Source organism: Ascidia mentula, chromosome 2, assembly GCF_947561715.1.
Source record: "Ascidia mentula chromosome 2, kaAscMent1.1, whole genome shotgun sequence".
Lineage (NCBI taxonomy): Eukaryota > Metazoa > Chordata > Ascidiacea > Phlebobranchia > Ascidiidae > Ascidia > Ascidia mentula.
Genome location: NC_138567.1, coordinates 9,681,644 through 9,697,374, shown reverse-complemented (window position 1 = coordinate 9,697,374; position 15,731 = coordinate 9,681,644). Strand labels below are relative to the sequence as shown.

Genomic DNA, 15,731 nt, shown 5'->3' with positions numbered 1-15,731 from the left:
AGCTGTAGCCGGGCCAAATGTGGCGGCTCTTTCTGTGCCAGGAACTGATCCGTTCGATACAGACGAGAATCTTGAAGTGGACGCCCGCTTTAATCCGGGCCTGAAACGTCCAGAAATACACCTACTGTTGCGCCAGTTGAATGTTCGCTGGCGAAATACCCTAGAAGGTATTTTTCAATTCCCTAATGGCAGGGTCAAATTTTTTGCCCGACTATGGAGAAAGCCCGAAGTTTAGCCATGACGTTAAGAGCTAGTGGCAAACCAGTTTATGCAACCGCGCACTGCGAGGATGAGGAACGGGTTTTTTTAACGAGGGTTCCCCCGCGCGCCACGATGCAATCTCTACTTGCATATTTTTCGAAATACGCCCCGACACTTCGCGGGTGGAAGCTTTTTGATGACTTCGGTCTATATGGAGGCAGACGAGTTATTGTCATGAAGGCCTCAGTGTTAAGGGAGAATCCAATTCTCGAGCGTCTACGCCTCGGTAGAACATTTGTTGAAATCAAATATAACGGTCAGCCCAGGAAATGTGAATTTTGTGCTGAAATGGGCCACACGAAAGGCGATTGCCCCAGCTTCGCGAAGCACGTAGAAGACCGTAAACGGGCCGCAGCTGCAAAAGGTGGCAACACCGATGATAACGCGCAGAACGTACAAGCCGACGCGGGGAGAGAAATTAGTGTGTAGCTGTAAAGCAGTAATACCAGATGATTTTAATGCATCGTGTTTTTAAACAACCACAACCCCATTATTTTTGTCCCGTTCTTGTTTATTTTCTGTTGCCCCCCCCTTTTTTTTGTTTTCTTGTTTTAATTTCATACAATGGCGTCGTATTTAAAGATATGTACCCTTAATGTTAACGGCCTTGGCCAAGCCCCCAAGAGAAAAGCCCTGTTCCGGTACCTTTCCTCTTTAAACTTTGACATTTTTTGCCTCCAAGAAACTCATTCTACCCCCCAAACCGAATCCCTGTGGAAGTCCGAATGGACTTCTGGCCCCATCCTCTTAAACTCGACTTTTCTAAATGCCCAGCCTGCGGGGGTGTCGCAGTTCTTCTAAACTCCTACAATCTTCGAATTCTTAACTCCGTTTCTGACTCTGACGGTCGCATCATTGCGGCCGACATTTCAACCCTGACCCACACCTTTCACTTAATTAATATATACGCACCCTCTGGCACAAATCAATACATACTCAATAATAAATTCTTCGATTCTCTCTACCCCTACATTTCTTCTACCTTCTCCATTGTGTTTACTGGTGACTTTAATTGTGTAACTGACCCTACCTTGGACAAACACCCCCCAGTACCCAATCGACAGCCCAGCTACAACCTTATAAAATTATTGACAACTTTTAACCTACAGGATTCCTTTCGACTTCTTCACCCAAACCTCCGCCAATTTTCCCGTCGTGCCCTAAATACACAGTCCAGAATTGATAGAATTTATCTTTCCTCTTCGTTAATTCCCAACAAACATTTATTCATCCCATGCCCTTTTTCGGATCATGATTCAGTTTCGGTTTCCGTCAACCTTATCTCTGCCCCACCAAGGGAACGAGGTACCTAGAAGAATAATACTAAATTCCTTAACGACCCTCTTTTTCGCCTCGATTTTCACCGATTTTACCCTCTTTGGCAAACTCTCGCTCCTTTCCACTCTAACCCCATGGACTTTTGGCTAACGCTTAAATTTAAATTTAAATCATTGATAAAATCCCACTCCAAACGCCTGGCTCAAGAATCCCGCGACCAAACCTACACCCTACAGCAACAACTCGACACCGCCCGCCAAATTCTCAACGACAATCCCTCTCCCGTTAACTTACTTTCCAATCTATCAAAAAAAACCTAAATTCTCTTTACCTTTCTAAATCCCGTTCTTTTATTCTAAAATCCCTTTCCTCCGACGCCCACTTTAAGAATATAACTGATAAACTTCTTTACTCCCAATTGCTCCCCTCACGCCTTCACAGTCCTATACTAGAGCTTCAAGACACTCATGGTCTCCCTCTTTCTACCCCGAAGGAACTTCTTTCCCACACCCGGCAATTTTTTGAAACTCTTTATTCTGATCAACATCTTCCAGTTCCCGACCCTTCTAACTTATTTGTTAAAACTCCTTTAAAAGTAATACCAGATCAATTCCTTACAACCTTATCGAACCCCATCACACTGCACGAAGTAAGGAAAACACTTTCCCTTTTTCCTTCAGGCAAAACCCCCGGCCCCGACGGTCTCAGCAGCGAGTTTTACTCGCTTTACTGGGACCTCATCGGGGCTGACCTCACCCAAGCTCTCAACTACGCGTATTTCAATTCCTACACCCCAACAGAATTCAACCTTGGCCATCTTACCCTTATCTTCAAGAAAAATAACCCCACTCCTCTTAATAATTATAGACCCATTTCCCTGTTAAATACTGATCTTAAAATTCTCCACAAACTTTTGAACCTAAGACTCAAACCGTTTATACCCAAAATTCTTTCTTTAAACCAATTCGCTACCCCCGGCTCATCCACATCCGACGCAACTTCACTCTTACGCGATCTGCACCACCACGCATCCTCCATCAATTCGGACACTTTCTTCATTTCCCTAGATTTTCAAAAAGCCTTCGATTCTGTTTCATTCTCCTGGTTACTTCTTCAGTTTCCCGCTTGCTTTACTAATTACCTTTCTGCCCTTCACTCTAGCGCCAACTCCCGGGTCTTCGTAAACGGCTTTGCCACAACGGACTTTCCGATCAGGAGAGGTATCAGACAAGGTGACCCCCTTAGTCTGAACCTCTTCCTGATTGCCCTAGATCCGCTTCTCGTTGCCCTTCAAAACAACCCTGCTATCACTTCAACCCCAGTGCCATGCCGCAACACACCCAAGGCAATCGCTTACGCCGATGACGTCACCCTAGTGGTGGCTCATCGGCACTCCCTCATTGACAATTTTGCTAAATTTTCTGGTTTAAAACTCAACCCCACCAAAACCGAAGCGATTGCCATCCTTCGACCTCCCCTTGACGACCCAACCTTGTGTAATATAAAGTGGAACCCTAAATCGATAACTCCGTTAAACACCCCAATAGGCGCACCATCACATGGCACAAAGCAATCACCTCTTTACAATCCCGCGCCAGATCTATCAGCAACCCTTTTCTTACTTTTGACTCTAAATGCATCCTCTCAAAAACTATACTTTTACCCCAAATTTCATACCTTGCTAAAACTTACCCCTTACCACCCCAGCAACGAGAACGGATCGACGGCATTGTGGTAAAGTTCGTCGTCGGCCCAAATAATCCAACCTTGTCAATTAACATCCTGGCAGCCCGTCGTAACATGGTGGTTACGGCGCGGCAAACATTCCCCTCTACGCTGACCTATCACTTCTCTATTCTATCAAACAATATTACAATCACCGCCTTTTGGATTCCCCAACTACTCCGCAACTTTCCTTCATAGAATATAATCTTGGACTCCCCCTCAGCAAACTTTTCAACCTTCGTACTAGAAATTACCTCCCACACGCAACAACACCTTCTCCCCACTATCTATATATTCTAAACCTCCTCAAATCTTTAAACCTTACCGAAACTGAACTCATGACCCATAAACTAAAGCCCCTCTATCACCGTATCGTGGACGAATCCAACACACCCCATCATTTTAACGACTGGTCCCAAATCCAACACCCTATTTTCCCCAACTACCTTAAAACTTTTAATTATCGCCTTACCCTTAAAATTCTTCCGCTAAAATGCCAACAAACTTACCTTGCCCTGGATCAAGAACCCCACTACTACCTTTGTAATTCCTCATTCGAAACCTTCTCTCACCTTTTTCACAACTGTCGCTCCATTCAACCTCTTCTCACCCAAATTAAAAATATTTTCCGAACTTTAACTAACTCAAACTCTTCTCTATTTGATACACCTTTCCACATCGTCTTTCCACAACTTCATAACACAACACCATACACAAAAACATTAGCAGCATTCCTTAACACCTCACTTACACACACTATTTGGAAAACACGGAACAGAATTAAACATGACATACGACCCATCAACGACATTTCCCGGCATTTGGTTTCATCCTTCAAAACCTCTGTACACTTTAAGCTAGCTATCCAACGGAACAGAGGCAACCCTTTTCTCGAGGAAGTCTTGGCTGATGTTGTTAACCCCATACCCAACCAATGAATCGCAAAAACCGCGCTCTACCGCCCTATCCCGGATCACACCCCAAAATTACATCTCCGTGTTTTTCTTTTGTATTGTATACTGTATATATTGTAAATTGTAACTACATGAAAACTACTCTCCCGGCAAAATAGACAAAACCTCGCCTCAGCGCCCACTTGTGGACCTTATTGTAAGAGCCATTTGATCACCTTGTGTCAGTGCCCGTCAACCCGTATTTGTGTACCCGTATTTGTTGTGTTTTGTGTACCCGTATTTGTTGTGTCATTGCAAATTTCCTTAATGACCGATGCCCCTTTTCTTGTATACTTGTTGTGTTATTGTTATCTCCTGTTAATGTTCGACATTTCTTTACCACGTACATGTACTCGCTGTGTTATTGTTTATTTCTTGTTAACGTTCGATATTTCTTTATTACACTCCTGTACTTGTTGTTTCTATTGCCTCTTATTGTTAATGCTCGACATTTCTTTATCACGTACCTGGACTTCTGTTACTGTCGTATTTTTCGATATCGTCCGATATTCGTGAAGACTATTGGTGCCTCGAATAAAATAATCGCCATTTGTCTGCAGCTTATACACAATTATAATTTTTACTTTCATCGGACTAAACTTATATGGTTTAGAGAACAGGAAGTTAGATACGATGCATGAAGTTGTTTGAGGTCAATATGTCCCTCGCGTTATCCTTGCTTCAGCACTTTGAGCAATATCGTTTTCTGTTAAAACAATGATCAAAAACCGTACATACACGAAAAAAATGGGTATCTCACGCCGCTTGTGAATTCAGGTGATATAATTTAAAGGCGGGAAAAACAGTTTAAACAAGTTCCTAAAGCACGGGGAAATATACCCACTGTTCCCTGTCATTTACACAGAGATTGTTCCAAATTTTGTATGGAGTAAAAACAAATTCAACCGAAAGTTTGTGAGGGCGTGACATTATAAATATGTCTTAAATCTGGCGTGGGTACAAGTACAGCATGACAAACGAAAACAATACTTCCTGGTTTCTCGTTGGGCATCCAGCTTCTTGAAAAAAGAATCCAAGACGTGACATTGCGCCATCTTTAAGACGTCACATTGCACCATGCTTCGACCATCAGTTCACAGACTTGTTTGCAACAGAAATACCCCAATTACCAAAAAAGGGCAGGAATCGGTACAGAGTTTGTCAGGCTTATATTGAGACGATATTTCGATGCTGTTTACGGCATTGATGCGATATCACTGCCTATTTCAAGGAAAGATTAAAATAGTGAGTATATATCAGTAAACTGAAAGGTCTGTAGACCAATTGCGAAAATAGGAGATTTTGATTTCGTATTTTTGTCAGTGTTAGCAGTGTTTGTGGGGATTGGCATGCAAAAGTCCATGGGATCCTGCCCATGGGTTTATACTGCGATATATTTGAGCATTAATGTTGACAACCAATCCATCAAAGTGCATACAGAAGGTCTGTTTTAAAGTAATTCGTTCCAAGTATCAGCGATACTAAATCCTTTCATTGCATGAGGCAATTCATACATCCCTTTTTCGGCTGCAACTTAGAATGTGCAGAAAATTAGGCTGTAAAATTTCGGGTTGCAGTTAATATCACTGGATTTCTAAAACTATACGGACGAATGCAGTACGGAAGCCAATTGTTACCACCGTTTACAAATCCACAATGACATGCCCCCTCTGATACAAGTCTATACGTGATGGAAATCACATGCCATTAGGTGTGTGAGAGTTTTCCCGCTGTCATACCAAGGTGAGTTTCGTTTCAGTTTTCGACAGGTTCTTATGACATGGTCGCCCACATTTCCGAACTCAATGACCACAGTATTCGAAACACTCTCCCACGAGATACGTCTTGCATGTATTTGCATTGCAAGCGTTGTGCCCATAGTTAATACGCGACAATAACAGGAATCAAACGTGCGACATACAAGACAAACAAAATAATACAGTAATTTTACAGAAGAACAGTACACTGAAGAGGCATGTCGCAACTGTTTGGAGAATTTAAGTTTCTTATACTGCTGTTGATCATATGGGAGAAAAAAGGTGCCTGGTTGTGGTTTGTTATCACAAAGTAACTTTGTGGGCAGTAAACTTTACGATAGGTCTTTGTTGCAGTTGATACTAAACCGTTTAAACAACTTTCGAAAGGCTGCAGAGCGGAAGACGGATTTTTTCAGTGCCAAACCGGCGCCCAATGTTTGTACAGAGAAGAGGTGTTAGATTCATATGCACAATGTACGGACGGAAGCGATCAATCCACTGGTTGGTTGAAAGTTAATATTGTGGAAGTTTGGCGGAGATGTTCAGTTGAATGCCTGATAACAACCAACAAACAAACTAAGAGTGAATGTTTGTGACCAAACCTACCTTATACTGCAGAAAAGTCGCTAATAGTGAACCAAGACAACAAGCGGTATCAAATATGCGACATACAAGACACATACGACAATTAGTGACATACCTGTACATAAAACAGGAACAAAACGGAAACGACAGAGGAGAAAACACATGCTCACAAATTTATTGTTAAACATTGTTCACTATTTATTTTTCCTTGACTCTGCCAGCAGTGCTGCAATGATTGACATGTTCGCATTTTTGGCAGCTCTCAATTGCACAGATGATGAAGTGAGTTGTCATCGTGCCACGGGGCGATGTGTACATCGCAGATTCCTCAATACACGTGCCAGCTGCCAAATTTCCGAAACTCTTAATTTTCCGTGCCGTCGAAATGGTTTGTTGAGAACTGTATTATGTTGTATCAAAAACGTAATCCTCTTTTTGTCAGAGTTTCAATGCTCACGGAGTAGGATCTGCATTCCCAGGTGGTTGGTGGCTGACGGGAAAGTTGATTGCAACAGCTATGTGTTGCAAGACAATAGCGACGAAGTAGAAGTGTTCAAATATTGCTTACCATCGGAATTTCCGTGCTTGTCGGCCAACAAAATGCAACAATGTATACCACGGGAATGGGTAAGGGACGGATACGACGATTGTACTGACAGAAGCGACGAAATTTCCACATTGGTTTGCCACAACGAAACGGAATTTAGGTGCAGTATAACTGGAAGATGTATTCCAAGGTATCGCGTAATGGACGGTTTTCCCGATTGCAAGAATGAAACGGACGAACGATACACCCTGCCTTGTATCAAAAACACCGAGTTCATGTGCAAAGATAACGGGCGATGCATTCCACGCTCATGGCGAGGAAACTCTTTGGTCGATTGCAAAGATGGAAGTGACGAAATTCCAATGCATAAGAATGAGAGTTGTGTGGAGGGAGAGTTCCGTTGTCACAACGATAGAAGATGTATTCCCACTTACTTGTTATGTGATGGAATGGATCATTGTGGGGATTGCAGTGATGAAATAGAAAGTTGTGATGAACCTAGAATGTTCCGTTGTCCGAATGAACCAAGCAAATGCATCTACTGGGGTTATTCATGTGACGCATTTTCGGATTGCGCCAATGAAGCTGATGATATTAAGGTAATGCATGGTTTCAAATGTCGACGTGATCACGCCAGCACTCAAAGATACTGCGCCATACCCCAGTGGATGCTACATGATGATTTCTCGAACTGTGATGATGATTCGGATTTGTGTTTGAGAGAAAACAGCACTTCGACTTGCACAATTTGCCTCGACGGGAAAACGGTGATTGCAACCCGGCAAATTTGCGATGGAATTATCTACTGCCAAGACTTTTCAGACGAGTGTTTGTGTTCAGCTAGTAGAAAAAACGACCGTGTAAACGAGTTTTGCCGAAGGGTGTCTTACGTTGATAACAATCAAAGCTGTCCAGTCGGAGATCTGAATTGTTATAACGGAGAGTGCGTTAAACCGAATATGGTTTGTGACGGAAAGGTTGATTGCCCGACATTTCAAATCGACGAGGCCCATTGTACTGCAAACCACACCAAAACGGAGAGCACAAAAATGCTGGACTTCGACTGTGATCTTTTACCCAATAGTGTAAGAGATTCAATTGCCGGAACTGATCTCGAAAGTCTCATCGGCTTATTCTTGCCTGCAAGAGCCAAAAGGTATTGTGCAGTTAAATTTTGTTTCCTGCATATAAACCAATGATGCTTGCAGATGTGATGGAGCCACGGAATGCGCAAACTTTGAAGACGAATGTAGCACAAGAGCAAACTGTTCCCATCGCATTTCCATATGCGACGAATTGAACACCGTAAACGTAAGTATAACCAGTAAGTTCACGCCCTAGTAATACAATAAAAAATACTAATTTTTCGTGCTAATGTGCAGCAATATTTCCCAGTCGGATTTTTGGGGGTTACAACCAGCTTTACACTGAGATTGAAACGTTGTAGTGGGCCTTTGAATGCAGCGTTTGGGAAATCGATTTGCAATGGAATTCTTGAGTGTGAAAATGGAGAAGATGAACGCAATTGCTCGAATGACCGATTTCTGTGTGATGCTGGAACAACTGAGTGGCCGACAGGTAATTATTTGAAACAACACTTAGCAATAAAAACACGCATGACTTGATTCTTTACTGCAGGGTTAAAAAAAGTTGTAAGCATTCCACTTGAGAAACGATGTGACGCAAAACTTCCGACTGATTGCGTTGATCAGTCAGATGAAATCAACTGCACAGATGCCACACATTTCTATTGCGAAAACGGGGATCCGCTTTTTGTCAAACGAAGTCAAGTCCTCGATGGGAAGCAAGACTGCTCAGATTATTCAGATGAATGTCCAAAGAACGTGTTCAGTGAAGGTGGAATATCGTCTAGGGAAGATCTTATTAAGTCATCGTTTCTTCAGGTTCTTGTCTGGATAATGGCTTTCTTTGCCACATTTGGCAATGCCGCAGTAGCCTTCATTATTTTAAGAAAACTTTACACACGACCCCGTAACCCATTGATGCGAAGATCTAAGGTGTCTATTGCAAACGACCTTATGATTCTAAATCTGTCTGTTGCTGATTTCCTCATGGGCGTAGCTCTGTTTTCTATTGCCATCAGATCACAGTTTTACAAAGGACAATATTGCCTTGTTGATAAAGAATGGCGTACAAGCACATCTTGTACAGCTTTGGGAGTAACTATTGTGTTGTCGAGCCAATGTTCCGTATTTACGTTGGTTGTTCTCACTTCCTATAGGTTATATGGTGTCTTATTTCCAATTAACATCCGCCAAATGCGTTTACGCGTTGTCTTCTTCTGGCTTGCTACTGTGTGGATGGTTGCATTGTTTATAGCACTTCTTCCCCTCTCAGTGCATTTATCAAGTTCAATGGTAACCCTGGCCTGGATATCGTCCAATTCATTCTTTTCTTCCGATACTGTCGCTCTTGCCCAATATCAACAATTTGCCCGAAGGATTTCAGCCTTGAGCACTGCTAACATATCCATTGTAGAACCTCCTACGCATTGGTACGATATTGAAGATTACTTAAACAATCATTTCCCTAATATTTCTCCTCAAGTAAAAGGTTACTTTGGATACTACAGCGCCAGTGGTGTTTGTATTCCAAGGCTTTATGTAACTAGCAATAACGACCAAGAGCACAATCCAATGACTTCCGCTGTAATGACTTTCAACTTTTTTGCGCTCATGTACATTATTATTGCTTATTTTTTGATATACCGACGTTCGACGGTAAGCAGGGTGGCAAGTTCAGCTTCCAAAACGTCAAATAAGCTTCATAAGAAGATTGCAATTCTGATAGCAACCGATCTGGCATGCTGGTTTCCATTGTGTTTCATGACCTTCCTCAGTATGGGCAAAATCATTCTTCCTCCAGTTGCTTATGCTTTGTCTGCTATTGTGTTCCTCCCTATTAACAGTTCTCTTAACCCGATCATTTACACCAACCCTTTCTCTCTGTTAGTAAAACCGTTTAGAAGAGGTTTAAACAGAGCACGCGCCTGTTTAAGGTCTGAAACTGTGGATACGCATACAGCGTCTTCCAGCCAACATACCACTCCAATGTAAAATAGGGTTGTGTTGTATGACGCTTGCAAGTAATTGATTTACGTCGTTGTGATAGATTGGTTCGTGGAAATTGTGTTTTTTGAAACTATTGTCAAGGATTTTACTGCAGAATATTTTTTTGCTTTTGTATTATTGTTGAACCTGTTTGCACGTATGCTTTTTTAATGAAACGATCATTCAAAAACATTTCTAAGTTTTGAAAAAAAAAAAAACTTGGCATTTACAGGCACAATATTGTTTGCGTCACAATGCTTTGGCGTCCAACAAGATAGAAACTAGTGTCGCGACTTCCGTCGTACGCAGTTGCCATAAGTCTCCTTGAAGGACTTTTTTGGCTAAACCCACATCTGCTTGACCTTCATGAGTATTTACAAAGTCATTTTTTTAATTTTTCGAGACCACATTGTATTGGGCGTCATTTGTTCACGTGATTGTGAATAATCGGGTATTTTTTAGTTTTCTTCACGCTATCTCGTTTTTTTCGTGGTTTAAGTTGCATCGCATTTATGTCAACAATACAGAACATTTCGATGCAGTCTATTAGTTTTTTTACTTTCAAAATTATTCATTCAATACGCAATAAACTACCAATGTATAATATTTACTTTCATCGGACTAAAATTATACGGTTTAGAGAACAGGAAGTTAGATACGATGCAGGAAGTTGTTTGAGGTCTATATGTCCCTCTCGTTATCCTGTTTCCTGTTAAAAATTTAAATACATTGTGCGAAACGATGAGAGAACGGCGTCAAACCGTTCTATATTTCAAAGCCAAAGTTTGTATTTTGACTATCTGCCCTTCTGGTACACTTAACATTACTTTTATTGTCTCACGTTTCACCTTCTTTTCAGCAACCACACTTCCTGGTTTCTCGTTTGGCATTCAGTTTCTTGAAAAAGAATCAAAGACGTCACATTGCACCATCTTCCTGCTTCGACCCTCAGTTCACAGACCTGTTTGCAACAAACACACACCAATTGAAAAAAAAGTTCATGAATCAGTACAATCAGGAACACGTAGGGGTGTCTTTTTCGATGCTGTTTACGGTATTGACGCGATATCACTGCCTATTTCAAGGAAAGGTTAAACAGTTAGTATATATCAGAAAACTTCTAAAAGGTCTGCAATCCTAATCAAATTACAAAGAAGACGGCCACATTTGAAGTTAAAACTTGAGCTACTTACAGATGACGCAGTGTAAAGGTATTATAACACTCTTGCTTTGCTACTTTCCACTTGTTATCGGGCCTCTAACTAAACAGTTGGAATCAATTTTGTGGCAAAACTCGGAAATATTTTTGCCCACACCACCTTGTGACTTACCAGCCCGTGTTGTGGATATAGTCCGCTAACAATTGCACGATTTGCTGAATCACGGCATTACCAAAATACCAAATTAATTACTATAAATAACCACGAAAAGGGTGGTGGCAAATGCAGAGTATCTTTTTCCCGTACTGCGAAACAATATGTTATATTGGCAAACGGGAGATAACGTTGATCCCAGTTGACTTCTGGTCAACGAAAGTAAAAAGGTAAATTATCAATAGATGCTAACTAATAAGGATGTACCAATGCAGAATATTCTGCAATATTTGGCCGAATTCCAATACTTAATGACGTCATAATTTTGCATATTTGTTGTAAAAAGATCACACGCAACGCCCGTGTTTTCGCTGTAGCGACTTACATCTATTGCAGTGTTGTTATTCATGCGCTACATTCGCCAGGGTTTATTTTCTACAATCGTATTTTAAAGGCCAGGATCACTTGGAAAAAAGGCAGGTACTTTACATAACTTACTTACAAACATATATTTTGATAACATATTGCCGTGATAAAAGAGATAATTAAGGCTTGTTTCGATGATTTATTTGCACAACAGGCTTTACGATTTTATTGAAAATTTTTAACAGTTGGAAGAATGTTGATTAATGGCACGAACCCTTCAATTGCCATCAATTTGTGTTCAATAAACTGTCCTGATCAGGGTATGTGGTTGTCACTACTTGCAAAAATGAATTCGATCCACAATTTTAGTGAGACTTGGCAGAACATTTGGAGACATGAGTGACACAATCATTTGTGGACTTTGTGGACTTCCCTAATGACTGGGCCATATTACTTTTTGCATACCGAGAATATGTGCATGGCCACCAGTTTTGAATACCATAAAGTAGTCCCTATAGCACAAACATTACTACACGTAAGAATTTTCCTTGACATGTGGTCCTGAAGAGATTTTAGTATTGTGTGGGGAATAAATTTTGAAAAGTGTCTAAATGACCGCATTTTTATTTTAAATTTAGACACTTTATGCAATGTGGTGTCGCGGCGCAATGATTATAAAAAAGGCTAACATGTTTTTGTGAAATAAGCGTTGTTGCGCATATGGATATAATTTGTAAAATGCTGGGATATTGCGTTCAAAAAGTGACGAGCTCGGTCATAAGGGAAGTCCGCAAATAACTGTGTTGTATGTGTCACTTAGTGCCACATCACAATTGAGGATCGAATTCATTTCTGTAATCGGTGACAACCACATACCCTGGTCAGGACAGGTAATGAACACAAATTAATGGCACTGGGTTCGTGGCATTAATCAACATTCTTCACAACAACGTGTTTTGCAATCCTTCTGCCATGTGATTGCTCAAACCACTTGGTTTTGTGACATTCGCAAGCGTTCGAAAGCGTTAGGACATGTCACTTATATCTCAATGATTCTATAGCAGAGTCAGAATAAATGGAATCTGTCATTGTCTTTCTGGAAATGTCACACAAAATTTTCAATCAAATTTACAAAATTGCAAGGACCTGAAAAATATCTATTATTCAACCTAGTGGTAAAAGTTATTGGATTGATTGTAATTCGGATAAAAAGGAATATTTACGTTTGTGCATGTTTCTGTACGTAACACTTGAAAAAACAAAATCTTCGTGTTACCCCGTTAAAATTTTAAAATACATTGTGCTAAACGATGAGAGAACGGCGTCAAACCTTCGATATTTTGAAACTAAAGCTTTTATTTTGATATACAGAAAATAAATTGTACTGAAGCAATAAAAAGCGTCATCCAATTGAAGACCCCTCGCAACTTTTCCATATTCTGTTGCCAGTTGTGTGAAGGGAAAGTAGTGATGATAAAGCAACCAAAGCCTTGATGCTCATGTTGGACTTTCAGGTATATCACAATGTAGGGACTTCAACGAATCTCTATTGATAGCGTTAATGAAAATACCATTATAACAGGGAACCTGACTCGATAACCTTCACGGCTTTATCGGTGCTCATGCCATCATTTCATTTGATTTAAACAACACTTTCAGCATGGATAGACACGTTCGTCTCATTTTTACGCTTTTTGCACTTACTGTTGGAAACAGTCAGAAAGGTGAAGGTTTTTTTATTGGTGTTTTTTTGTATGCAACTCATATAAGAGAATAGTTATTATTTGCAGGAGACGCCAAACCGTTTTCGGAGCTAGCAAAGGGTTGTAGACCGGAGGATGGATTTTTTCTTTGTCGATCCAGGCGTTATCGCTGCATATACCGAAATTCTGTGAGAGATCTTGATGCACAGTGTCAAGATGGAAGTGACGAGAATATTGGTAAGGTTATGTGTTGCGAGATACACACTCGTTTTTGGAAATCAAAGATTAAAAAGGTTAAGAAACACCCAATAACATCCAATAACACTAATTTGAAGCCCCAATCAAACGATTACTAAGATTTGAAATTCGTGTTAGTAGATCTGTGTTTCTTGAACTTTTCAGATATCAGACTAGATCTCTACCCCATTAAAAAATTACATTTACCGATATCAGAAATCTTTGGAATTTCGCATTCGTGATTTTTGTCAGGAATTACTTCGGTGTTTTGGTAAATTAATGTCTCAACGATTCGTGCAGTTGCATATTGACGGTTCAATTGTTCGAATGAAATTATTTAACCGAAGAGAGAATTGGTTCCTTAGTCACGACATGCAAATTGGACATAGATACAACAGTTAAATACTGTTTATTGGTCACCCTTATTTAAAGTAAAGTTTTTGCAAACAGCAAGCAATACTTTTGAGAAATTGCTTCATCAGGTGATTCTTTCTAGTGTAATATCCATTCCAGGAAGCTGAATTTTCCTGTCGTAACACTGGTTGATATATAAGAGTTAATTCTTTCAGAGCCACTGGCGTGTTCAGACGATGAAATCAGGTGTCAAGGAACCCAAAGATGCGTTCTCAAAAAATTCACAAACACCAAAGATAGCTGCCAACTATCAGAAAGTTCAAATTATCCCTGCCGCCCAAATGGTATGTTAAATATGGCTTTAGTGTGTAGGCTACATGTTAAGTGTTGGTAACGTGAACAAAACCTGTGTATTTGGCATGTTGGCATTTTTAGAACGACAGTTATGTAATTAGAGTTCGAGTGTTCCAAAAGCAAGACCTGCATTCCGAGGTGGATGGTGGCTGACGGCAAAGTCAACTGCAATAGCGTTCCCTTGTCCGACAACAGCGACGAAAGAGAAGGTTTTCATAACTGTCTTGAAAACGAATACCGTTTGCAATGCATCACATGTTTCCGAGTTTTGCCAGAAAGTGGTTTACGTTAACAGCGATTCCAATTGTTCAGTTGGAGATTTAAAATGCGACGACAAATGCATATCAGCAAACGAGGTATGTGACGGGAAAACAGACTGCGCGGATACTAAGGTCGATGAGGACCTTTGCACCCTGAAAACAGTGAAAGCCGAAAGCAGCAAAAAATATGACTTTAAGTGTAACCTTTTTCATCCTGATTTGGTAGCAGCACTTCCAGGAAGCGACCTAGAGGCGTTTATTAAGGCGCTTGTTCCAGCAGAGGCTACTAGGTTTGTTCTAGAATCTTTTTAGTGTTATTTAGTTTAAATTTTCACCTTTTTCCTTTTTCAGGTGTGACAACGTAACGGAATGTCTCACCTTTGAGGACGAATGTAGCGAAAGGTCCAATTGTTCCCACCGTCTCTCAATTTGTGACGACTTGCCAGCTGGTAATGTGAGTTCATGCCGTAAACTTCATGGGCATAACTCAATTGTAACGAATCTTTGACAATATTCAGGAAGTGATACCCCTGGATTCTACGGCATTACTCACTTCATCACAGTGAAATTGAGGCGCTGCGCTGGTCTGTTGAACTTTGCGTCAGGAAAGTCAATCTGCAATGGAGTTCTGGAATGTGAAGATGGAATAGATGAACGAAATTGCTCAGATACAAGGTTTATTTGCGATGCTGGAACAACCGAGTGGCCAACAGGTATGGGAAGGCCGTTTCATTTTCTACACACTAAAAATCAAAAGCATTCACTTACTTCCAGGTACAAAAAAAGTTGTGAGCATACCATTGGAAAAACGATGTGATGCAAAACTTCCGACTGATTGCGTTGATCAGTCAGATGAAATCAACTGCACAGATGCCACACATTTCTATTGTGAAAACGGGAAACCGCTCTTCGTCAAACCAAGTCAAGTCATCGATGGGAAGCAAGACTGCTCAGATTATTCAGATGA

General features: G+C 40.8%; 1 protein-coding gene across 1 annotated transcript; it reads left to right on the top strand.

Annotated features, from left to right (window-relative positions):
* The first annotated feature begins 213 nt into the window (after positions 1–213).
* On the top strand, positions 214–15,620 carry LOC145890045 (uncharacterized). The gene is made up of 18 exons (XM_082981086.1): positions 214–654; positions 1,371–1,566; positions 2,220–2,963; positions 6,329–6,475; positions 6,819–6,947; positions 7,002–8,262; positions 8,315–8,417; positions 8,489–8,684; positions 8,745–10,097; positions 11,037–11,231; positions 12,102–12,176; positions 13,647–13,796; positions 14,366–14,494; positions 14,606–14,743; positions 14,817–15,054; positions 15,116–15,213; positions 15,283–15,477; positions 15,613–15,620. Exons 1-18 carry the CDS (start codon positions 214–216, stop codon positions 15,618–15,620), a joined length of 5,796 nt encoding a protein of 1,931 aa, XP_082837212.1.
* Positions 15,621–15,731: the final 111 nt, after the last annotated feature.